This window comes from Cibotium barometz, chromosome 6, assembly GCF_041138505.1.
Source record: "Cibotium barometz isolate CiBa-2024 chromosome 6, ASM4113850v1, whole genome shotgun sequence".
NCBI lineage: Eukaryota > Viridiplantae > Streptophyta > Polypodiopsida > Cyatheales > Cibotiaceae > Cibotium > Cibotium barometz.
Window position 1 is genome coordinate 2518260 of NC_141051.1, and position 24153 is coordinate 2542412.

Genomic DNA, 24153 nt, shown 5'->3' on the forward strand with positions numbered 1-24153 from the left:
CCCAGAGATAGCTCTAAGCCAGACTAGTAAACTTTCAAAGAATCAGAGTTTCTTTGAGTGTCTGCTTGAGATGCTGACGTTTATGTTTGTCTTCTCAAAATGATCCTTGGTTGCCCAGAAGTTGACGGCATTGGTTTTAGTGAAAACTTGAAAGGCAAGTTTGCCACAGGGTGCTCAAACCCAAATATCCATTGACCACCCAACTGGTTCAAAACTTCTGTATCTTTTCTTAGACTGATGATTGATGTGCATATAGTTAAGGGAGAGAGGTTCAAAAACCGCTTTGATGCTGCCTTCAATAAGAATACAGCAATGTACTGACTAATACATGACACAATTCCAATCAATGAAAAAAATATGTACATGGCCATTCGAAGGAGAGATTCTGAGGTTCTTTTGACCCTTCTTAGGAGGGCCTTAGATTGTCCCTTCAGTCGCAAACTGAAGCCAAAAGTGGAGAACTAGAATGGAAATCGACATGTCAAACACCAGTAAGGCACACCTCCTGCGCATGGAACATTAAGATATGCCAAAGCTAACCACTTTCTTCTTTATTTTCAAATTTTAAAAAACTAAATAAAGCCATCATGCCTTGGCATATGTCGAAATGTTGACCTCCTCATAGATCTACAAGCACCTAACCATCCTTTGGGCATATGGCTCATTACTGTGTCAACCCCATCAGATAACAATTGGTCCTGGTGAATCACACTTCGTGCTACACCCCCTAATGCCTCCATGTGTTGAATGAATTCCACGAGCCCAATATGTGGCAGGATAGAAAAATTATGAATCTCTACTAATGGTGCTCCGCTCTACTAACAGGAAAATGGAGAATATCATTACTAATGGTGCTACTCCCTACTAATGGCAAGGTGGAGAATGTCATGAATTTTGCTACAAATGGTGCTCTACAAGCTAATTAGCTTGATTTCTCCACTTCAATGATCATGATAATGTTTGTGTTTTCAAACTTGACACCAAAAACTCACTCAATTCTCTTATTGATCTTCCAACCTGACTACTTGTGTACCAAACGCCGAGCCCTCATAGCTTTGAGAGAAGGTAAGTTGACTACAAAGAGAAGACATATCCTTACCATTTAAAAGGGAGCATTATTAGCAAATTTTCAGTCCATGAAACATTAAGGTCCAACATCACCTTTAAATACAATGCATGGTATGTCAGTAAACATCATAAAACTGCTACTTTTTCTCACAGTAGAATTCAAGAATTTAAAATATCCATACTACTAGCATGTCTCACGATACCCCTGATTAGCACTTTCATACACTACAATAGTGTGCATGAGCTTGCATCTTCAATCACCGCAATTGAGAAGTGCATTGCATGGACAACTTACCCTTCACTGACCCGTGGAGCTTAAATAACAAGCACCAACCAACCAAGCTTCATTAGTATACATTTGATGTAAGTCTCGAAAAATGCTCCAACCTTTACAATAAGAGTGCATTCTTGACCTTGCAGGAGTCCACTTACATAAATTCACTTCCTGATGCTCTTAGTGTAGACTACAATCGACATCATCATTTCATACCAACCCAAAGAGTATGTGCAGCTTAATGTGTAACTCGAGGGTTCACATACTCACACACTGTCCAGCTTTTTGCCTTACACGGCATTATAAATCTCGCTTATGTTTGGTATCGCCACATCAAGCCGCATCATTGGTTTGAACTCACTTGGCACCGCTGCTCCAGCCTGTACACACAGCTCAACTACCGCAGGAGTCTGCCCATAATACCTTCTCAATTCATTCTCCAAGCGTGGAGCCTGCAGATTTTGAACATGCCAGACATATTTTGGTGGGATCAGATCATCAATTGTTGCCTTTTGCCAGCCATGTTGCCCTGCTCGCCATTGATGCTTGAATGCTCCACACATCTTCACCTTGTGACCTCGGGGTCCAATATGCACTTCAGGACAGTATCCACATACCCTCACAGGATACTTGGTCATGAGCTTCTTTGCTCCATTCCTCACACTCTCCCAAACTTTTAAGGTCATTTCAGCCACATGCACAACCTCCTCAGAGCTCAAAGAAGTCATGTCAAGATCCGCCTCCATGAGTGCTGAAATGGCAGCAGTTTGTTCTAGATCTCTAAGCTTTGAAACATCTTCCTGGCTATGGTTCCCAGAGTCAATGTCATGGTCAGCCTTCTCTTCAACTGAGAAGGTTTCTCTATGCTCATCTTGGGCTTTTGAGACACCATTCTCTTTTGCATCAACATCTAAGAATCCTTCATCTTCATCTTCAAACTCAAAGAGAGAGACATCCTCTTCCACAAGCCTTCTACCGATTGCCTTCACTGGTCGGGTCCTCCGCAACGTAGGGTATTCGGGAAAATCCACTCCTGCCTGAATGCATAGCTCCACTAGAGCAGGTAATCTTGCCACATTAAGCCTTTCAGTATGTGACACTGTTCTCAACCTATCATAAAGATGGTATGTATCAAGCTGGGGTATGACATCATCAACATCTGCTGTGGTCCAAACATGCCGTGAGTGCCTTTTGCCAGAGTGCGGTCCATTACATGTGGCAATCCCATGCCCTACAGGGCCAACGTGTGTTTCTGAACAAAACCTGCAGAAGGATAAGGAAGCATGTTTTGATGAATAAATGCACAAAGTATATTGATGAGCAAAGGCTCCAAAATAATCTTACAGACAACAAAAACGTAGACTGCATGCACGCAGCAAAATGCACCACAAACCACACACACGCACACAAGCAATGGTATTCCAATAATCAATCCACCATGGCATTATTGTCCAAAGAGAATGCTATTAAAGATGAAGCTGAGTCATAAGAACATTTCACATGAAAGGGATTGTGCCTTTCTCTTCTTTTCTTCCCAAGAAAATCTACTTAAATAGTATAAAAAAGGTGTCTGTTAAAAAGTGGACTACAACTCTCTCAATGAAGTGAAAAAGGGGGACTCTCTCCATGGCTGGCCACTCTCAAAAAAAGGCTACATAGGGGGTTACGGGAGGAAGAGCCACTCTGAGGACCTATAGTACTAAACTAGACCCACCCATGAGTGGGGCCTCCCTACGATGTCGCCCCTGGCCATAGGTAGCGAAATTTGAACCCAAGGCCTCTTGCTTGAGACTTCAAAGGTCTAACCACTACTCATGGGGATGTGTGTAAACAGGGGCTGAAATACCCAAGGTCAATGTACCCAAAAATAACCCCTTCCAAAAAAAACTAAACTAGATCCCAGCCTCGTGAGGAAGGGGCCTGGTTCTGTTGGAAGTGTTCACACTTTGGTGGTGGAAATGTGTTTTGGAGTTAGGAATAAAGTTCTATGGGTGGTGCACTTAGGCACACACAAAAAAGGTTAGAACCTTAGTCTAGCACCTATAGGGTAAGTAGAATCTAGGTGTACACTTGATGTCGTGTCATGCGTGTCCCTTCTCGATTTCGAAACAGGCTGGGCACTGGCCGTTGCAAAAAGCTTTAGCGAACTTCAAAACAACTGCACTTTGCTGAAGCAAACTTCGAAACATCAAGTCGGCGGCCGGCCTGCTCACGACTCCCCACAACTAGTACTTTTTTTGCAAATCGCCACGTCACATTATTTCCCAAAAAGGGTCACGTATGTTTCAACCATACCATTCGTGTCATTACCAAACGTTTACAAACGTTTGCTTGAGAAAACATACACGTATGTTACAAACCATGTTCAAGACTAAGTCGCAAACTAGGTTTCATAGATGTAGCAACAGGTTTGTAGTCTCCAAGATTGAACCTCTTCAACAATGCCTCGATGTATTGTGTCTGTAGCATAACAATGCCATCATTACGTTGTCAGAACTCAATGCCCAAATAGTAGTGCAACGGGCCAAGATCTGACATTTCAAAAGACCTCTGTAAATCAACTATAAAAGCTGAAATATGATCATCATCAAGGCCTATGAGGTACATGAACTGTTGCAAAAACCTTGTGCAACCAAGAATGCATGTATCTTCTCATACCATGCTCTGGGAGCCTGTTTAAGACCATACAAAGCTTTTTTCAATCTACATACTTTTAATTTCTGTCACCAATTGGCCGACCATTTGGTCCATCTCCAGTTTTTGTGTCTCGTTCACTTGAGGCCAGTATTTTGCTGACATGGACGGGAGCCAGACTGGTGCCACCCGTGTGTTAGCAGGATCGTGTCGTATGGACGGGAGCCAGACCAATGCCACCCGTGTATGACCTGGACTGTGTTCGACCCATGGAACTGTCACGCCATGGAAGAGCCAGTATTCGTGCCGTGTTTTGCCTATGGGACTGTCACACCATAGGCATACTCGTGCCTGGAACTGTGTCTTACCTATGGGACTATCACTCCATAGGAAGACCAGGTTTTTATGTTTTTATGTCGTGCCAGTTTTGTGCCGACACATATTTTGTACTTGTTCCATGAACGGGAGATATGTCCATGTTACTATTTGCACATGCACACATATTTTGCATGTTTGAAATTGTTTTCGCATGACATGTATTTGTGTGTTTGCCTACTTGACGTGTTACTTGCTGAGCGGGGACGCCTGCCAGTGAGTCGTGAAGTCTGCTCTGTATTCTGACGAGTTTTGGTGCATGTGAACAGGTGGTAAGTATGTCGCACTTGTTGTTTTTAATATTTTATTCCTAACCTTTGTTTTATAAGGTTAAGTGTTCACATTCATTTAAAAGTGGGCACCCCTTTGGGCACCCACTTAGGGGCCAAGGTGGGGAGCCCCACTTTTAAGTGAGTGTGGGGGTGGGCATGGTCACCTACCCACACTAGCCCCCCACATGCATGCGTGGAAATCTCTAGTTGTAACTTCACTTTAATTTTATTAAAAAAAACCTCCCTCCTTCAAGCGTAAATCATCATCGCTTCCATCTTACGTGAGTACCGGCTACCATCTCTACAAGCGGCGCATGTACACCATTCTTGGCAGCTGTACGTTCTGCTCCTACAGGCGGCAGCAGACCTACAATACCCCAACGAGCTGTCTCTGGCGGCTGCTCCTACAGGCTGCGCTGCTTTTCTCCTCTGCTCTCAGACGTGGGCCACCTCCAACAGGCTGTGCACCTCATTTGCAGCAAGCTATGCCTAACCTTCAGCAGGCAGCCCACTACAAGTAGCTGCACAGGTTGTAGCCAGGGGGCAGTACACAGCAGCCAGGCGCTTCCTAGTGGCTGTTTCTCTCATCCTCTCAGGCGGCTGAGCCTTCATCAGGTGGTTGCGCCTACTCACAGTAGGCGACTACACATGCTTCTCTTTCCGCAGTTGTATTCTTCCCGTGGATGATTCAAATTATCCAAAGTCCACTTCTCCAACGTTTCCTCCTCCACAAGAAGGTTGCACATCCTCTCAACCGGCTACAAGAGGATCTCATATCTCCTGGGTGGCTTCAAATTCTACACAAACACCACAAGTATTGGTTCTCTATCAACCATCTACAAGTAAGTGACTTTCAGATTTAAGTAAAGTATTTTAAGTTTAAATCTGATAAGGGATTCATCCCGCTCGGCCAACACCCGTTCGGTGCCGGGTTGTCCAAGCTCTATTGGAGAACCTCGGTCCAAAGGTGCTGAGATCGGGAGAGCCAGGCGTTAGTACGAGAGCGCCTGTTTGTGCGTGGTCTCGGAACACCAGTGAGGCGCTCTCCGCGGAGTCCAGTGAAAGCACAGGACCGTAGAGATTGGACCACACTAGTGGTCGTACTGCTTCGAGCTTCTACATTGAAATTCGACTTCGAGCCTATTTGTTTGGTACTGTTTTCATATGTACATGGACATTATCTGGTTCTTGGAACCCATGGAGCACTGTATTCATTAAATACTCCCAATAAATATATCATATATTGAGGGGGGGTCGGCCCGTTCCGGCCCCAGTGCTGGTGTCCATCTTTCCCTTTCATTTCATTTAAATTTCAAGTTGTATTAAGTTGTCCATTTCAAATTTGTGGTTTTAAAGTTGTGCTATTAAGCGTGTGGGTGTCCAACGGAGTCTTTCCCACTTGACGGGATCGGTTTCATTGGTATCAGAGCACGGTTGTTTCCCTCTTCCTAGTGGGGAAACGAACCTGTGTACTGGACATCCCGCTTTTAGCAAACTTTAAACACAATGGACAGCCAAGGCAACCCTTTGGAAGTGCCAAATTCGAGGGGTCCATCTAGTGCCTCTCGTGGGTCTGATGCCCTGCGTGGTAGGCACAAGCCCCTTGAAAGGGTTCTTGATAGTGAATCAAAGGGTCAACTGTCTCCAGGAAAGACAGTTATGCTTGAACAAGAGCCTGATGCTATGAGGGCTGAAATGGAATATATGAGAAAACTTTTGCAGGCTCAAGAGCAAGAGTTAAAGTTTTTGCATGAAGATCCCCATCTGCAAAGTGCTATTGAAGCCAGGAAGGCTGATGCTATGGTAGATGTAACTTTTGAATCAATGGCTCGTGAAGTGGGCAAGAAACCAAGGGAGTTGGCACTTGCCTATCTCCTTCGCAAAGGTGATATCAAAGAGGGGGATGACGGAGAGCTGAAATTCAGAAATCCACCTCGTTTGAAGCATGGAGATCCCGCATCGCAGAGGCTGAAATCTTTTATGCAAAAGGAAGAGGTGACTGTCACCTCTCGACATGCATCTTCTCCCCAAGGCACTAAGCCTGATAGATATATGTATGCCAGTGCTCATGGAGGGCATGAAAGTCACATGCATGCAAGACATGTTTCTCATGGTGACAGGTCTACTTCCAGAAAAATTTTGCCTTCGGAGTTGTCTCATGGAGAGACCATGCCTTATGCAGGTAAGTCACATGCATCTGAGTTTCGAGTTCGTGGAGCACATGCCACCGTGCCCCATGAAGCTTCTATGACGGCCCATGGAGCCCATGCAGACAGGGCTGCCCCGTTGGATAAGGGGAAAAGAAAAAGAGAAGACCATGAGCCTCATGCCAGGAAGCTCAAGGAATTCAAAGTAGGTGATAAATCTGTCAAATTTGATGTCTTTCATGGTGAACATGATGCCTCTAAGGTGTTCGCATTTATAGCACAGTTCGACATTGCTTTTAGCGATGAGGATTTCACAGAAAAGTCAAAGGTGCGCCATGCTAGCATGTTTTTGAAAGGGACTGCTGCTCATTGGTGGATCACTGAAAAGATCACCAAGGATCCCATCTCTACTTGGAAGGAATTCAAGGATAGATTTTATGCTCAGTTCTTGCCACCCAATGCAGAGCAAACTCTCACTCAAAAGTGGGGTAGGTTGGAGCAAAAAGATAATGAGAGTGTGCAACAGTATGTTAACAAATTCTGGAAAGTGTTGCTGGAAGTGACTCCCTTCATGCAAATCACAGAGAATGAAAGAAGGAGGAAGTTTCGTTCTGGACTGCAACCAGCATATAGATCGGGTATTGAATTGCACCCAAAACATACGTTGCAACAACTCACAGCTTCTGCTCTTGCTACGGAGCAATTGGTGCTCAAGACCAAGCAAGATCAAGGAGGTTCCAAGGGGAAGGACAAGGCTGCCCCAAATCAGCAAAAAGGTGGACAGCCACTTAAAAAGAACTTCCGGGAGCCTTACAAGGGTGGTAAAGCTGAAAATAACACATCCAAAGAACAGGGTCCAAGAAAGAACAAATTCGGCTTAACTCCGGAGCAAAGAGAGCAATATGCCAAGGATGGAAAATGCTTTTCTTGTGGTAGCAAAGACCACATGTTTCGGCAATGCCCAGATCGCAAATCAAAGCACGAGGACAAGCACACCAAAGCTAATGTACATGCAGTTCCTGATGTGCAAGGAAATACAGGTCATGATGCAAAAGAGCGAATGGTTTGCAAGGCTTGGGGGCAAATCAAGGATCAGCCCGCACTCTTCATGTTTGATGACTGTGCAACTGACAATTTCATCTCTATGCAAATGGCAGCTGCATTGGGTATTAAGGTTGAAAACATGGGACCTCAGATTGAAGCCGAAGCTGCATTTATTGGTAAAGAGGTGCAGGTTACCCCTTTGATAGGGAAGTTGCGCATCCATATCCAGGGCTACCTTGACAATGAGCATTTCTTAGTTGCTCCACTGAATGGATGTGATGTATTGTTGGGCAAGCCGTGGCACCATAGGCTTGAGCCCCGCAAAGACTACAAGTCCAATATGATTTCTTTTATGCATAAAGGCCGCATGCATTTTATTGATGCTGGCAAAGAAGGGGATTCCATCCCAGTTGTATCACACATCCAAATTAATAAAGCAATGAAAAAGAGTCTTTCAGCGTACTTGGTTTTTGTTCGTGATAGTCTTGTGCCAAATCATCAAAATGTGGATGCTATGTCTAATGATAGGCTGAATTTTCTTAATGCATTCAACGATTATTTTGCTGACTCGTTGCCAGGTGAATTACCTCCCCAAAGGCCCGAAGATCATCGCATAGATCTTGTGCCAGGTAGTTCTCCACCTAACAAACCCGCATACCGAGTGAGTGCTCCACAACAAGAAGAAATCATGAAGCAAGTAAACGAGCTTTTAGAGAAAGGTTTGGTTCAACCCAATTCCTCACCTTACTGCTCTCCTGTGCTTCTTGTTCAAAAGAAGGACGGATCATTCCGTATGTGTGTGGACTATAGAGCTTTGAACAAGCTTACCATCAAGAATAGATTCCCAATTCCGCGTATTGATGATATCTTGGATAAGCTTGATGGCTCAGCTTGTTTTAGCAGACTTGATTTGAAGAGTGGTTATCACCAGATACGCGTGGTGTCACAAGATGTCCATAAGACTGCATTCAGGACAGCCTTCGGATTATATGAATTCTTGGTAATGCCTTTTGGTCTCACCAATGCTCCTGCCACTTTTAATCCTATGATGGATAGGATATTCCGACCCCATCGCAAGTTCACAGGAGTTTTCTTTGATGATATCTTGGTTTTCTCCAAGAATGAGCAGGAACACAGAACTCATTTGGTCACAGTGTTCGAAGAGTTGCGGAAGCATAAACTTTTCGTCAATGCCAAGAAAAGTGAGTTTTTCCTTTCAGAGATTCATTATTTGGGTCATATTGTATCCAAAGATGGAGTTACAATGGATCCTGCAAAGATCGAGACTATTCGGAATTGGCCCGAATTGCAAAACGTACATCAAGTACGTAGTTTTCTGGCATTATGTTCGTACTATAGGCGTTTCATAAGGCATTTTGCTATGATTGCCACTCCTCTACATGATCTCACAAAGAAGAAAACTGCTTTCAAATGGACTTCAAAGGAACAGGATGCTTTCTTGCAGCTCAAGCATGCGATCATATGTGGTCCAGTATTGATTGTTCCTGACTTGCACAAGTCATTCGTGGTTGAATGTGATGCTTGTGGTGATTGCATAGGAGCTGTCCTAAATCAGGAAGGGCATGCAGTTGCATACGAGAGCCGTCGTTTGCATGATGCCGAGCTTCATATGGATATCTATGAGAAAGAGCTCTTGGCTGTAATTCACGCCTTAAAGATTTGGAAACATTACCTTCTTGGGGCTGAATTTGTAGTCAAGACCGATCATCAAAGCTTGAGATACTTTCTATCTCAAACAAAGCTTTCAGAGAAGCAGATGAGAATGGCAAATTTTCTTTCCATGTTTCATTTTCAGATTGTGCATACTCCAGGAAAGAAAAATGTGGTGGCCGATGCACTATCTAGGAGGCCTTATGTTGCTGCAGTCTCAGTGGCCTCTCATGGAGATTTATCTGCTATGCGAGATTTGTATCATTTGGATGCTGATTTTTGCCATATATGGACTGATTTGATGGCTGGTCATTCACATGCCTCTTATGTTATCAACGAGGGTTATCTTATGAAGGATAATTGCCTATGTGTGGTGAAGGATTTGCGTCCAAAGGTTATGGACGAATGTCACGCTCCACCTTATGCTGGTCATAGAGGTATTATGCCTACTACTCGCATGATTCAGAGGTATTTCTTTTGGCCGAGCATGCGTAAAGACATTGAGGCTTATGTGCGTGCATGTATTACTTGCCAAAAGGTGAAATTTGACAGGCAAAAGCCTCCAGGTTTGCTTCAGCCATTGCCTATTCCCTCGCAACCTTGGGAAAGTATCACGATGGATTTTATTATGGATTTGCCTAGATCCCAGCATGGGAATGATGCTATTTGGACTATTGTGGGCAGGTTTAGCAAGCAAGCTCATTTCTTGCCCGTCAAGAAAACCATCAAAGCTGATCATATGGTAAAGCTTTTTCTTGCTAATATTTTCAAGCATCATGGTATGCCTAAATCCATTGTTGGGGATAGAGATCCCAGAACTACAAGCCTATTTTGGAGGGCTTTGTTTGATAAAATGGGTACTAAACTTGAGTTTTCATCAGCTTATCATCCCCAAACGGATGGCCAAAGTGAAGCTGCAAATTCAGCCGTGTTGGATTTGTTGAAGTGTTATGTGGCAGATCAAAAGAGTGCATGGGAGAAGTATCTTCCACTTGTTGAGTTTGCCTACAACAATATAATCCATGCTTCCACAGGAAAGGCTCCGTTTGAGATTATTTATGGCAGAGTGGTATTACCACCCATCCTTCGTACTAAGGATGAGATTTTTGCAGCTGATGAATATGTTCGTGACTTGGATGTTGCCTTTGGTCAGGTGCGGACAGCCATTGCAAGATCTCAGGATAAGCATAAAATGGCCGCTGACAAGCATAGAAGGGACATGGAAGTCAAAGAAGGTGATTGGGTATTGCTGAAATTTGAGAAGGCTAGGCTTCGGAAGAGGCCAGGACGAGAAGGATCGTATCCTAAGCTTTCTCCTCGCTATTATGGACCCTTCAAGGTGATTCACAAGATCAATGAAGTGTCCTACAGGCTTGCTTTACCTAGTCATTGGAAGATTCACAATGCTTTTCATGTGAGTCTATTTCGGAAATATGTGGGGCCACATCCTGATGAGCCTGTCACACAGAAGATCCGCCAGAAATTGAAGAGCTTGAGGAGATCCTCCAGCCAGAACAGATTGTTTTTCACAAGGACAGAAAGCTACCTGCAGGAAAGCTTTCCAAGAGATATCTTGTGAAGTTTAAGAATTATTTGCCTATTGATGCCAAGTGGGTAAATGAGGATTATTTTGCAGATTACCCACAGTTGTTGCAGGCATATCTTGAGGCTTTTCAGTTGAGGTCAACTCTTTAGAAGCCCGGGGGGATGTCACCGATTGGCCGACCATTTGGTCCATCTCCAGTTTTTGTGTCTCGTTCACTTGAGGCCAGGCCGGTGTCTCGTGTGAAGAGGCCAGTATTTTGCTGACATGGACGGGAGCCAAACTGGTGCCACCCGTGTGTTAGCAGGATGGTGTCGTATGGATGGGAGCCAGACCAATGCCACCCGTGTATGACCTGGACTGTGTTCGACCCATGGGACTGTCACGCCATGGAAGAGCCAGTATTCGTGCCGTGTTTTGCCTATGGGACTGTCACACCATAGGGAGACTCGTGCCTGGAACTGTGTCTTACCTATGGGACTGTCACTCCATAGGAAGACTAGGTTTTTATGTTTTTATGTCGTGCCAGTTTTGTGCCGACAGATATTTTGTACTTGTTCCATGAACGGGAGATATGTCCATGTTACTATTTGCACATGCACACATATTTTGCATGTTTGAAATTGTTTTCGCATGACATGTATTTGTGTGTTTGCCTGCTTGACGTGTTACTTACTGAGCGGGGACGCCTACCAGAGAGTCGTGAAGTCTGCTCTGTATTCTGACGAGTTTTGGTGCATGTGAACAGGTGGTAAGTATGTCGCACTTGTTGTTTTTAATATTTTATTCCTAACCTTTGTTTTATAAGGTTAAGTGTTCACATTCATTTAAAAGTGGACACCCCTTTGGGCACCCACTTAGGGGCCAAGGTGGGGAGCCCCACTTTTAAGTGAGTGTGGGGGTGGGCATGGTCACCTACCCACACTAGCCACCCACATGCATGCGTGGAAATCTCTAGTTGTAACTTCACTTTAATTTTATTAAAAAAAACCTCCCTCCTTCAAGCGTAAATCATCATCGCTTCCATCTTACGTGAGTACCGGCTACCATCTCTACAAGCGGCGCATGTACACCATTCTTGGCGGCTGTACGTTCTGCTCCTACAGGCGGCAGCAGACCTGCAGTACCCCAGCGAGTTGTCTTTGGCGGCTGCTCCTACAGGCTGCGCTGCTTTTCTCCTCTGCTCTCAGACGTGGGCCACCTCCAACAGGCTGTGCGCCTCATTTGCAGCAAGCTACGCCTAACCTTCAGCAGGCAGCCCACTACAGGTAGCTACGCAGGTTGTAGCCAGGGGGCAGTACACAGCAGCCAGGCGCTTCCTAGTGGCTATTTCTCTCATCCTCTCAGGCGGCTGAACCTTCATCAGGTGGTTGCGCCTACTCACAGCAGGCGACTACACATGCTTCTCTTTCCGCAGTTGTATTCTTCCCGTGGATGATTCAAATTATCCAAAGTCCACTTCTCCAACGTTTCCTCCTCCACAAGAAGGCTGCACATTCTCTCAACCAGCTACAAGAGGATCTCATATCTCCTGGGTGGCTTCAAATTCTACACAAACACCACAAGTATTGGTTCTCTATCAACCATCTACAGTAAGTGACTTTCAGATTTAAGTAAAGTATTTTAAGTTTAAATCTGATAAGGGATTCATCCCGCTCAGCCAACACCCGTTCGGTGCCGGGTTGTCCAAGCTCTATTGGAGAACCTCGGTCCAAAGGTGCTGAGATCGGGAGAGCCAGGCGTTAGTACGAGAGCGCCTGTTTGTGCGTGGTCTCGGAACACCAGTGAGGCGCTCTCCGCGGAGTCCAGTGAAAGCACAGGACCGTAGAGATTGGACCACACTAGTGGTCGTACTGCTTCGAACTTCTACATCGAAATTCGACTTCGAGCCTATTTGTTTGGTACTGTTTTCATATGTACATGGACATTATCTGGTTCTTGGAACCCATGGAGCATTGTATTCATTAAATACTCCCAATAAATATATCATATATTGAGGGGGGGGGTCGGCCCGTTCCGGCCCCAGTGCTGGTGTCCATCTTTCCATTTCATTTCATTTAAATTTCAAGTTGTATTAAGTTGTCCATTTCAAATTTGTGGTTTTAAAGTTGTGCTATTAAGCGTGTGGGTGTCCAACGGAGTCTTTTCCACTTGACGGGATCGGTTTCAATTTCTGACCTTAGTAAATAAAGCCACGAGGCTAAGATACATAGACCTCCTCATGCAAATTTCCATTCAAAAAAGTATTTTTGATATCCAATTAACGTACATTCCAACCTTTATGTGCTGCAAATGCAATGATACTCCGCATGGTAGTCGTACAATATGTGGGTGCAAAGTTCTCATCATAGTTAATGCCTTTTTCCTGTGCATAATTCTTTGCAACAAGCCTAGCTTTGTATCGCTCAACACTACCGTCCGCTCTAAGTTTGAGCTTGTAAACCCATTTCGTACCAATGGCCTTCTTGCAAGAGTCAAGTCTACCAAATCCCAGGTATCATTTTTGAGTATCAAATTGCATAGCACTCATCCAATTTTCAGATTCCTTTGCTTTATCAAAGTAGATACATTTCTCTTCATTACATAAACTGGCAATAAGAGCATGACCTGCGTAAACATGAGATACGTGATGAGAACTTGCACGTGTTCTGCTAGACAAAGGAGTGGCCAATTCGGTGTCATGTAGTGTTTGCACCAGCCATTTTGGCATACTTTTGACTCCTTGATTTTCCTTCTTTTCTCATCCACTGCATCATCCACATTTGCCTCATCAATAGGCTGATTTGTGGGTTGAAAAACATGTTGATTTTTAACGTGTGGACTGACTTTCAGCATTCTTTTGAGTACCCAAATGCTCTACATCAATGTGTCTTGCATTGAACAATGGAAGAAGAGTGTCGAATATGTCTTACGAACATACATTTTGCTGTTTTTTTACACGAAAGTACGGGTTGAATTGCATCTGCCACAAATACAACATCAATACTCTCACAAGAATTCGCTTGGTAGCAGGATGATAAAGACGGTAATCTTTACTTTCCGAGCTGCACTCCACAAAAATGCACTTAACAACCTTATCGTTAAGCTTGCTGCGAATTCTCTCAAGCACAAGTATATAAGCAAGACAACCAAAAATGCATAAATAAGCCACAGAGGACTTTCTGCCATTCCAAGCTTCAAAAGGCATAATTATATGCAAAGCCTTTGTAGGACAACTGTTCAAAACATATGTTGCACACATGACTACTTCTAGCCAAAAACCATAAGGTAACCAGTGTTGCAATGAAACGCGTTTCATTCCATCTGAATGAAACGAAACGTTTCATTGAAATGAAACGCATTTCTTTCATGCTGCCTGGGAAAACCTACGTTTTTCAACGTTTTCTATCCAGAGAGCACGTTTTTCAAAAAAAACGTCTAAAGGCGATTAGGAAATTGATTGAAGGAGCTCCTTCCTTGCACAAATCAGCTCCTACCAGCTCCTCCCGCACTTCCGAGGTTCCGTGCCTGCCAACTCTCAGGTTGGTTGTGCTGATTTGTGCTTTTTTTCTTCGATTTTGTTAAAAACACAGATTTTGAAATTTGGGGGTTTTCATGCCAGGGTGCCAGGGACACAAACGTGGAAACGCAATTTTTGCGGGGTTTGCTCAGGAGGGTCCATAATCCGTGTTAAGGCCCATTTCACAAGTTTAACCGAGGAAGGCATTTGTGCATGCAAACTTGTGCCTGCAAACATCAAAGCCGATCTACAAGAATGGAAAAGATAGCAACTGGCAGGACGCGATTGTGGGCCTGTGCTTGAGGATATTGGGGTTAGTGAGGATACATGTGAGGCATCAAAGAGAACACGGTTGGGTTTAGAGGAAGATGCACAGAGCCAAGCACGATTTGGGAGTGCTGGTAGTTCCACTCCCACGGCAACACGAACACCTTTGCCCGCAGCACCCAAAGCTGTCAGAATACGCAACGGAGATGATGACCAAATGTGGGAACACGAGCAAACGCAATGCAGAAAAACAACACGAGAGAGAGAGAGAGAGAGAGAGATAGAGGTGTGTAACTCTGCTCTATTGTCATGTGCATCAAAGATGCCATGGACATTCTCAGGTGCTGGTCCAGAAAAGGCAGCTAGATAAAGAGAATGAACCACATGGTGTTAGGATTTGAGCACAAGAGGACAAGTGTGGACTCAGAGCAAGGCCTGGAGGGCTTCTTGACAGTGCGTTAGAAGCAAGGATGGCTGGTCGGCTGAACCAGAGGACAAGGCAGCAGCCGGCGCATCCTGGGCAAGGGGAATATTCAGGTCAGGCAGCCCTGAAGGGGATTTATGGAAGGTGGACTAGCCGACCAGCAGTCGGCCAGTTGGCCAAGCCTTAGAGAAGTCCTATAAAAGGGACCATGTGCTCATCATTGTACTCATTCAGCCCTTTAGGGATTGAGTCCTTTAGGGTCCAAGTAGGGACCAGAATTTTGGTGTTTATCACCCTTTTATGAAGACAGCCTAGGGCTGTAGCAGAGTGCCCTTTTTGTACTGTATGAATATACTGAATTTCCAGCATCTCTCTCTCTCTCTACTCTCTCTCCATATCTGCGTTTTTGCATCAGCATGTTTTTAGGAGTGTTTAGGGCTGAAAGAAGACCCCCAGAGCTTCCGCGTGTTACATTGGGCCCAAGGCAATGAGCACAGAATCGGGAAGAGCTCCCAGGAGGTTTGTTGGTGGTGTTCCACAGAGCCAGAGGGGATGGCAGTCCTGTGAGCCAGATAGGTTCTTGGGCAACGGTCCCAAGGGAGGTTTATCCTCCAAGGGGTGATGTGAGAGTGCCAGACTCATTTCTCAAGGATGAAGACCAAGACAATGTTCAAAGTCAGGGCACGAATGGATTGTGGACTAGGTGGAACAGATGCATAGATCTTTTGTGAGTCTGAGTGGTTTTGGAGAACAGGCTGGGCTTTCAGAGAAAAGAGTTGCCAAGGGATGGATGGATGACAGAGGGACTTCGGGAAAAGATTTGGGATGATGACAGGCATCCAAGAACAAGTTGGAATCCCATCATCAAGTTTAGCAGAGGGGGATGTCATGTGCATCAAAGATGCCAAGGACATTCTCAAGTGCTAGTCCAGAAAAGGCAGCCAGATAAAGAGAATGAACCACATGGTGTTAGGATTTGAGCACAAGAGGACAAGTGTGGACTCAGAGCAAGGCCTGGAGGGCTTCTTGACAGTGCGTTAGAAGCAAGGATGGCTGGTCGGCTGAACCAGAGGACAAGGCAGCAGCCAGCGCATCCTGGGCAAGGGGAATATTCAGGTCGGGCAACGCTGAAGGGGATTTATGGAAGGTGGACTGGCCGACCAGCAGTCGGCCAATTGGCCAAGCCTTAGAGAAGTCCTATAAAAGGGACCATGTGCTCATCATTGTACTCATTCAGTCCTTTAGGGATTGAGTCCTTTACGGTCCAAGCAGGGACCAGAATTTTGGTGTTTATCACCCTTTTATGAAGACAGCCTAGGGCTGTAGCAGAGTGCCCTTTTTGTACTATATGAATATACTGAATTTCCAGCATCTCTCTCTCTCTCTACTCTCTCTCCATATCTGCGTTTTTGCATCAGCATGTTTCCAGGAGTGTTAGGGCTGAAAGAGACCCCCAGATCTTCCGCGTGTTGCATCTATATACACAAAGAAGATCCCGAATACAAGACACTAAGTGGCAAGGGCTGTGGGGCCATTTTATATGGCCCCCAAGTGGCAGTCGGCCAGCTCCAAAGGCAGCCGACTGGACCATATATCCCACGACCAGCAGAAATCACCAGTCGGCCAGATATCCCAAGTCGGCCAGCATCTGAAAAAGGTCCACGACCTGTCCAAGACAGTCGGCCAGCATCAGAGGTCCACCTGCCACCATAGGACTGCCCCCCAAGCCACAAAAAAAATGGGAAAAATACGGGGAGTGAGGAAAAATGAGAACAACACCTACAAGGGCGGGCACACCCACAACAAAGGCGGTGTCTCAATAAAGACAAGAGATGACTTCTAACACCCCCTCTCAGCTCCTGGCTGTGAAACCAACCACAGGGAGCTGGGGTGCCACCTGAGCAAATCCGGAGATAGCGACTTCGTGAAGAGGTCCACCGTACTGTCCTCCGTCGAACAGAACTCTAGCAAGATGTCATTAGCAACGATCTGTTCACAAACAAAGTGCCTCTGGATGACCGTGGGTTCCTTCAGTGGAAACCCAATCCTGCCATGCAACCTCACCACCGCACAAGCAGCATCACAAGCAACCCGGTACTCTGCCTCTGTCGACGACAAGGCAAAAGATGACTGCCTCTTACTGCTCCATAAAACTGCTCTTGGGCCTGAAGTAGATCTCCTCGTGTCTGGATCTCCTCCCCAATCTGAGTCACTCTAACCGTGGAGTCGGACTCCATCCATCAATCCCCCTCCTGTGTAAAAGAGTCCATGATCCTTCGCATGCCGCAGAAACCACAAGATACGCAATCCTCCCTCCCAAAGAGTCATCTGCAACCATGAGCTCAACTGCTTCATCAGGAATCTCCCATCCAATCTGATATTCATCAACCAAATCAATGAACCATTCTGCTTCCGAGTCAAAGAGGCATCACACTGCTCACAAGGATTAACACCTGTTACGGTGGAAAGCCAAATCCTGGAAACCTACTGAAGCCCATGCAAGGCCTTTTGAAACTTGTCAACCACCCCCTCTGAATCCGGAACCACAAAACCTGGAGAATCCACCTCCTTCTGCAAGTAATCAACTGCCACCTGCCTAGCTTTCCGAGAGGTCCCCGTGGAAAGAACATCCTTATCTACATGAGTTTCTTTGTCCCGAATACTAAGAGACATCAGAGCATAAGTTACCTGTTCAGTTTCCTCTGACTGACGAACACAAGAACCACCAACATCAGTACTGCCGTAGTTGTTCCCGTCCAACTGACGGTCCACCGGGAACGTGGGGAGTGTAGGAATCTTCACATGCCTCTCGGCCATCTCAAACAAATCTGCCATTGCGGGGATGTACTCTGAAAAAAGGGTGGGTGGGTGGAAACAAAGAAGAACTTACACCTGCAAGTGGCTGTCCAGCAAATCAGCCCGCCGTTCTCTTGCTTCTCCTCTTCCCAAACAGTCCAAAATAGTCTACCAATCAGCAACACAACAGTCCCCGTCTTGCTCACACAAATCCCAAGAAGTATCAAGAGCCTAGGGCTCTGATACCATGTCAGAATACGCAGCAGAGATGATGACCAAATCTGGGAACACGAGAGCAAACGCAATGCAAAAAAACAACACAAGAGAGAGAGAGATAGAGGCGTGTGACTCTGCTCTATATACACAAAGAAGATCCCAAATACAAGACACTAAGTGGCAAGGGCTGTGGGGCCATTTTATGTGGCCCCCAAGTGGCAGTCGGCCAGCTCCAAAGGCAGCTGACTGGACCATATATACCACGACTAGCAGAAATCACCAATCGGCCAAATATCCCAAGTCGGCCAGCATCTGAAAAAGGTCCACGACCTGTCCAAGACAATCGACCACCTCCACATAAACAGATGCAGTCGGCCAGCATCAGAGGTCCACCTGCCACCACAGGACTGCCCCCCAAGCCACAGAAAAAATGGAAAAAATATGGGGAGTGCGGAAAAATGAGAACAACACCTACAAGGGCGGGCACACCCACAACAGAGGCCCTGGTGTCTCAGTAAAGACAGGAGATGACTTCTAACAAAAGCCTCTCTAAAGAGAGCAAGCATTCAAGCAAGCATGCAAAAGTAGGCAATTAAAGATGCAACTAGGGAACTCACTAGGCTTTTCATCCAATGTGCTTTGTCTTTTCACATTGTGCGCACACCACGATGGAAAAAGGCCATGAGGGCAATCAGCCACATTGGATGCGAGTGGGAGGGACCCTCCTATGAGACCTTGCGCACTAAAGAGCTCAGAAGAGAGCAACAAGCAGTGGAGGTGGAGATGGAGCAATTAAAAGCCACTTGGGGCAAGTATGGTTGCACATTGTTATGTGACGGGTGGTCAGATATACGCAAGAGGAATGTGTACAATATTTTGGTGTCCTCTTGCAAGGGCACTATGTTTTTGCATGCCATTGATGCATCTATGCCTGGGATAGTGGTGACAGGAGCATTTATATGGTCACACTTCCGCGAGGCTACCATGGAGATAGGCCCACAAAACATAGTGCAAGTGGTCACTGATAATGGTAGCAACTGTCTCTCTATGGGACGGATGCTAGAGGATGAGTTCCCGCAGATTGTATGGAGTCCATGTGCATCCCATAGCCTAGACTTGCTCATTGAAGATCTTGCCAAGATTAGGTGGATTGCTGACATCTTTGACACTGCGCGTAGCTTGGTGAAGTTTGTTACCAAGAGGCCCAAGGTCTTGGCAATGTTTCGTGCCAATAGTGACCTTGAGCTTTTGAAGCCCTCACAAACCAAGTCTACATATATGTTCATTGTGGTTGAGAGGGTAGTGAGAGTCCGATAGGGACTCATGCGCACAGTGGTTAGTCGAGAGTGGATGAGCTCGGAGGACCATGAGCACTCAAAGGCAGTTGCTTTTGCACGCAGAGTGATGCAAGAAGATTGGTGGAAGCAGGCAGGGGCTTTATTGAGAGCTCTTCAACCATTCTATAGTGTTCTTCGCATCACTGACATGGAGGGCAGCACTCTTGGACTCTTGTACGAGTTCATTGACCAGATTGGAGAGGCTCTTAACCGATGCACTCTCTTGACAGATGAGAGGTACTAAACTTCCAAGTTCCAACTAGTTGCCTTCTTGTTGTAACTTGTAAGTAGTATCATACTATGATCTATCGTAGCCTATAGGAGTGAGCTAATATCTTTGATCATTCATGGCTAATTTTCAGGGTTGAGGACATTCAACGGGTTTGGAATGACCGGTGGGATTGGTTCCATAGACCAATCCACACGGTTGCCCACATATTGCACCCTCTCTCGCGTAGTGAGGCCCAGTATATTAATGAAGAGTTGGAAGATGGATGGCAAGATTACATTCAGAAATGGACAGGAGATGTGGAGCTCATGAGACGCTTGGAGGATGAGCGGCTAGTGTATCGGAATGCCAGCCACGCATTTGGTAGACAGACTGCATTCATGCGAGAGAGACAGCTTCACCTAGTCTCATGGTGGGAGAAGTATGGGACCAGTAGCCCTCACTTGGTGAGTACAACTCTAAAAGACAAGTCTGTTATTTACATAATACATTGATCAATGATGATTATACTTAGACTTTAGTACCCTGTACTTACAAAGTTTTTGTATTTTAATGGCAGAAACGCCTCGCCATTCGAGTCCTCTCACAGGATTGCAATTTGGGTTCTGCTGAGAGGAACTGGAGCACATGGGCCCTCTTCCATACAAAGAAGAGGAACAAGTTGTCTACTGCTCAGTTGGAGCAGTTGGTGTATTGCCATTGCAATCTCCGCCTAATTGAGCAGTCGGGCAATCCGATAGAGCCTCATCAGGTCAATGTCGATAAAATCGACATTGAGAAGATGAAAGATGTCCCAAAGATTCCTCACGAGGAGCGCGACATATATGCCATGTTGTATGAGGAGTTGATGGCACCTGCTCATGGCACACAAGCATCTACAGTAGCATTATCAGGAAGTGCTCGTACTAGTGCAGCAGCTGAGAAGAGTGCGGCAGCTGAGCCAACATTATCCTCTTCTGTGAGTGACATTGAGTCTACCAAGGAGAGTACTGATGAGGACATCGAGGATGTTGAGGATCGAGTGCCCAGTTGGCAGTGCCCACACTCCATATTGAGGACTCTAGTCTTTGGGGCTATCAAGCTCCTCTAGTTTACTATTTGTTATCATTCATGCATGATTGCATCTTTCAGGCTTCAGCATGCTTTACTTTGTGTATTTCAGACTTCAATTTACTTTTTTTGTATCAGCTCAGGATTCAAACTTTTTGTGATCACTTTGAGTACCATTATTGATGATCAAATCCAGATCTTGATTCTTGATGTTGCCAATTTATTTATGCCAGTTGGTCAGTGACTCAGTTGGGTGCCCACTGTAATTGGGCCACCCAGATTCTTTAGTTTTAGCTTGTAAACATGTTTTAATGTGTAAATGATGCATTTTAATATTGTTTTGTTGGGAAGGCAACATATTTTTAACATATTATAAATTTGTATATAAATTTTGAGGCCTGTACTGTCAGAATATGCAGCGGAAATGATAACCAAACTTGGGTAGACAAGAGCAAGTAGAATGCAAAAAATAGACAGCACAAGAAACACAAAGAGATAGGTGTGCAAACTCTTCTCTATACACAAGATCCCACAGAAAACTGAATGAGGAAGTGGTGGGGGCATGGGGCCTATTTATATGCCCCTATGAGAGCAGTCGGCCAGCACTGAAGGGGCTCCACGACTGTATGAGCAGTCGGCCAGCAACAAAAAGCTCCACGACTGCATACATCCAGTTGGCCAGCAGTCCAGAAGTCCACGAATGATGTGTGGGCAGTCGGCCAGCCACAAGACTTCACATGGGACAGTCGGCCAGCCCTAAAGTGCTCCTGCCAACCTCTGGCATCCCTCCCCACCACTGGAAAAAATGAAAAAAAATAGGAAAAAATACGGGGAGTGAGGAAAAATGATAAAACACCTTATAAAGGGCGGGCACACCCACAACAGAGGCCCTGGTGTATAAATATAGACAGGAGATGACTTCTAACAGTACCCCCCCCTTTTTGTATGAAACGTTTTTGAAACTTTTGGAAAATGAATGAAACGTTTATGAAACATGTTTCATGAAACGCATGGCAACTATAAAGGTAAACACCTGACTTTTGACCATACAACGTGCCATCTCCATGAAAGACCTATTTTTTGCGTTCAACTACACCGTTCAACTAAGGTGTATAGAGCACAATACATTGGTATTTTATCCCATGATCAACCATGTATGCATGAAACTCCTTAGGCATATACTCCCTCCCTCGATCAGTACGGTACCAATCTTACATGCAAAAACATTTTCAATCATAGCAACAAAGTACTTAAAGCACATAAAAACCTCTGATTTCTGTTTCAATGGATATACCCACGTATGTCTGGAATAATCATCAATGAATGTGATAAAATAGAGGTAGCTCCCAATAGATAATGTCCTCATAGAACCACATACATCACTATGTATAAGCTATAATTTTTGGATAACTCTATTTAACCATCTTTGAAAAATGATGCCCGCTGCATCTTTCCAAGAATACAGCCCTCACAAACATGTTTGATAGGGAATTCAAGATGTGGCAACTCAAAAGCAATGTCATGCTTATTGCGCAATGCCTAAGTTCAACTGACCGAAGCATGTATGCCACAGCTTAGTATCACCAATGCATTGCCTTTATGGTAGAGACTATACATGCAGCATGCTTTGGTCTTTCATAGGCATCTAGCCTCTAAATTCCATGAGACAAAGTACCAAAAGCAACAATTGTATTACCATCGTTGCGATCATGAGCAATACATCTGTCATCCACAAACTAAACCACTAAGCCAGCCTTAGTAATGGCAGAGATAGATAACAAGTTCTTCTTATCCCTGGTATATATAATACATCTGAGAGTGTGATTGTTCCACCATTTGCAGCAGTGAGAACAATTTTACCAACTCCTTTTACATGATATAAGTAGTTATTTGCACATGTAATAATGTTTTCTCTGGAAAAATTTAAAGTGATGAGAACAAACTGCGATGAGAAGTAATGTGCTTACTAGCATCACTATCAAAATACCAGACATGTATATCTGTAACAACCATGCATACATCCTTATGCAAAAGATCAATGAAACCGGCCTCTGGTAGAAACCAAAGTGCGGTAGACTAACAGTCGCCCTTCCACTTGTAGTCCAGATATAAAAACAAATTTAATTGGAGCTAGAGTGCCCCAAATCTGAAATGAAACCGACACCTGTTGGCCCCAAAGCTTGGCGCCCCTTTCGGTATTTCTTTATTCAAATTCAAAAAGATGTAAAGCTGAGTACAACAAAACCAGCCAAGAGAAATACACCTGTATGTCCAATCTGGCAGTCCACAAAACCTCTTAGCACAGAGGATTCACACACAGATCTGTGTCCCACAAAAGCAACACTCTGTGTTTCCCTCTGATCAGCCAAGATCATTCAACAGGGCAGCCTTGAGCACACATCTGGCATATCCCAAGTACATGGTTCCACAATTCAGCATAAACATACATTCACTGTCCAATCTCTGTTTCCACCCTTTCAATCTGCCATACCCCTCCTCTCACAAGGGGCAAGATAGCACAACTCTGCAGCAGACATAAGCCAATGGAAAGAAAGAAAGATGGACAAGTTCAGAGCTTACCAAATCAGCACGTGGTTTTGCACAGTTCGTACCAATCTGTACTTGACAACGACTGTCTGTACTCTTTCCCCTACAACCACCTAACTGTTGCACCAAATAAACTCTGATAAAATCCCACGTGCAGCTGGAGATACTACCTGCCTGTACTTGTCCGTACAGGACAGTAGAGTCTGGCTGTACCTGTCCGTACAAAACTGTACGGACTGTACCTGCTGACTGGACTCTGTTCGCCTGCGCCGCCTGAACCTGAAGATGTCCAGCAGACTGTTTCTGCTGTCGTACAGCAACGCCTGTACTGACTGTACGAAACTGCAGACAACTGCTCTGTCCGTACTGTTTTCAGCCTGCTGTCTGTACTTGCAAACGCCGCCTGAGCCAATAACCAATAGTACTGCAGCCGCCTGAACCAGCGCCGCTTGTACCTTCAGCAACTGTGCACTGTACCTGATGCCCGTACATAGCTATACAGCCTGGCTGTACGGCCTGTTTGATAGGGCAGTTTTGCATGCAGCCAAACACCAGCAGCAAGCATATGCAGTCGACCAGCCTTCTCCTCTTCTCCACACTTGTTTCTTGCACGAATCCCCAAAAGGAAGAGAGAGAGAGATGAGAGAGGCGTGTAACTCCAAAAGTGGAGTGGCCTCTCTCCAAAATTATCCTAGGGCCCAACTTTAATAAATATTAAAGTTCCCTAGGGCCACTTAGGCCTAGGGGCCACCCATGAATA

At 45.2% G+C, this 24153-nt stretch overlaps 1 protein-coding gene across 1 annotated transcript in view; it reads right to left on the reverse strand.

The window, feature by feature from the left end:
- Positions 1–1400: 1400 nt before the first annotated feature.
- The window catches only part of LOC147637342 (APO protein 2, chloroplastic-like), a 48269-nt gene continuing 25516 nt past the window's right edge, over positions 1401–24153 (reverse strand). Inside the window, exon 2 of the mRNA XM_086799125.1 lies at positions 1401–2605. Coding sequence (XP_086655251.1) covers positions 1633–2605 — 973 coding nt within the window. The 3' untranslated portion in view covers positions 1401–1632. The remainder of the gene's footprint in view (positions 2606–24153) is intronic.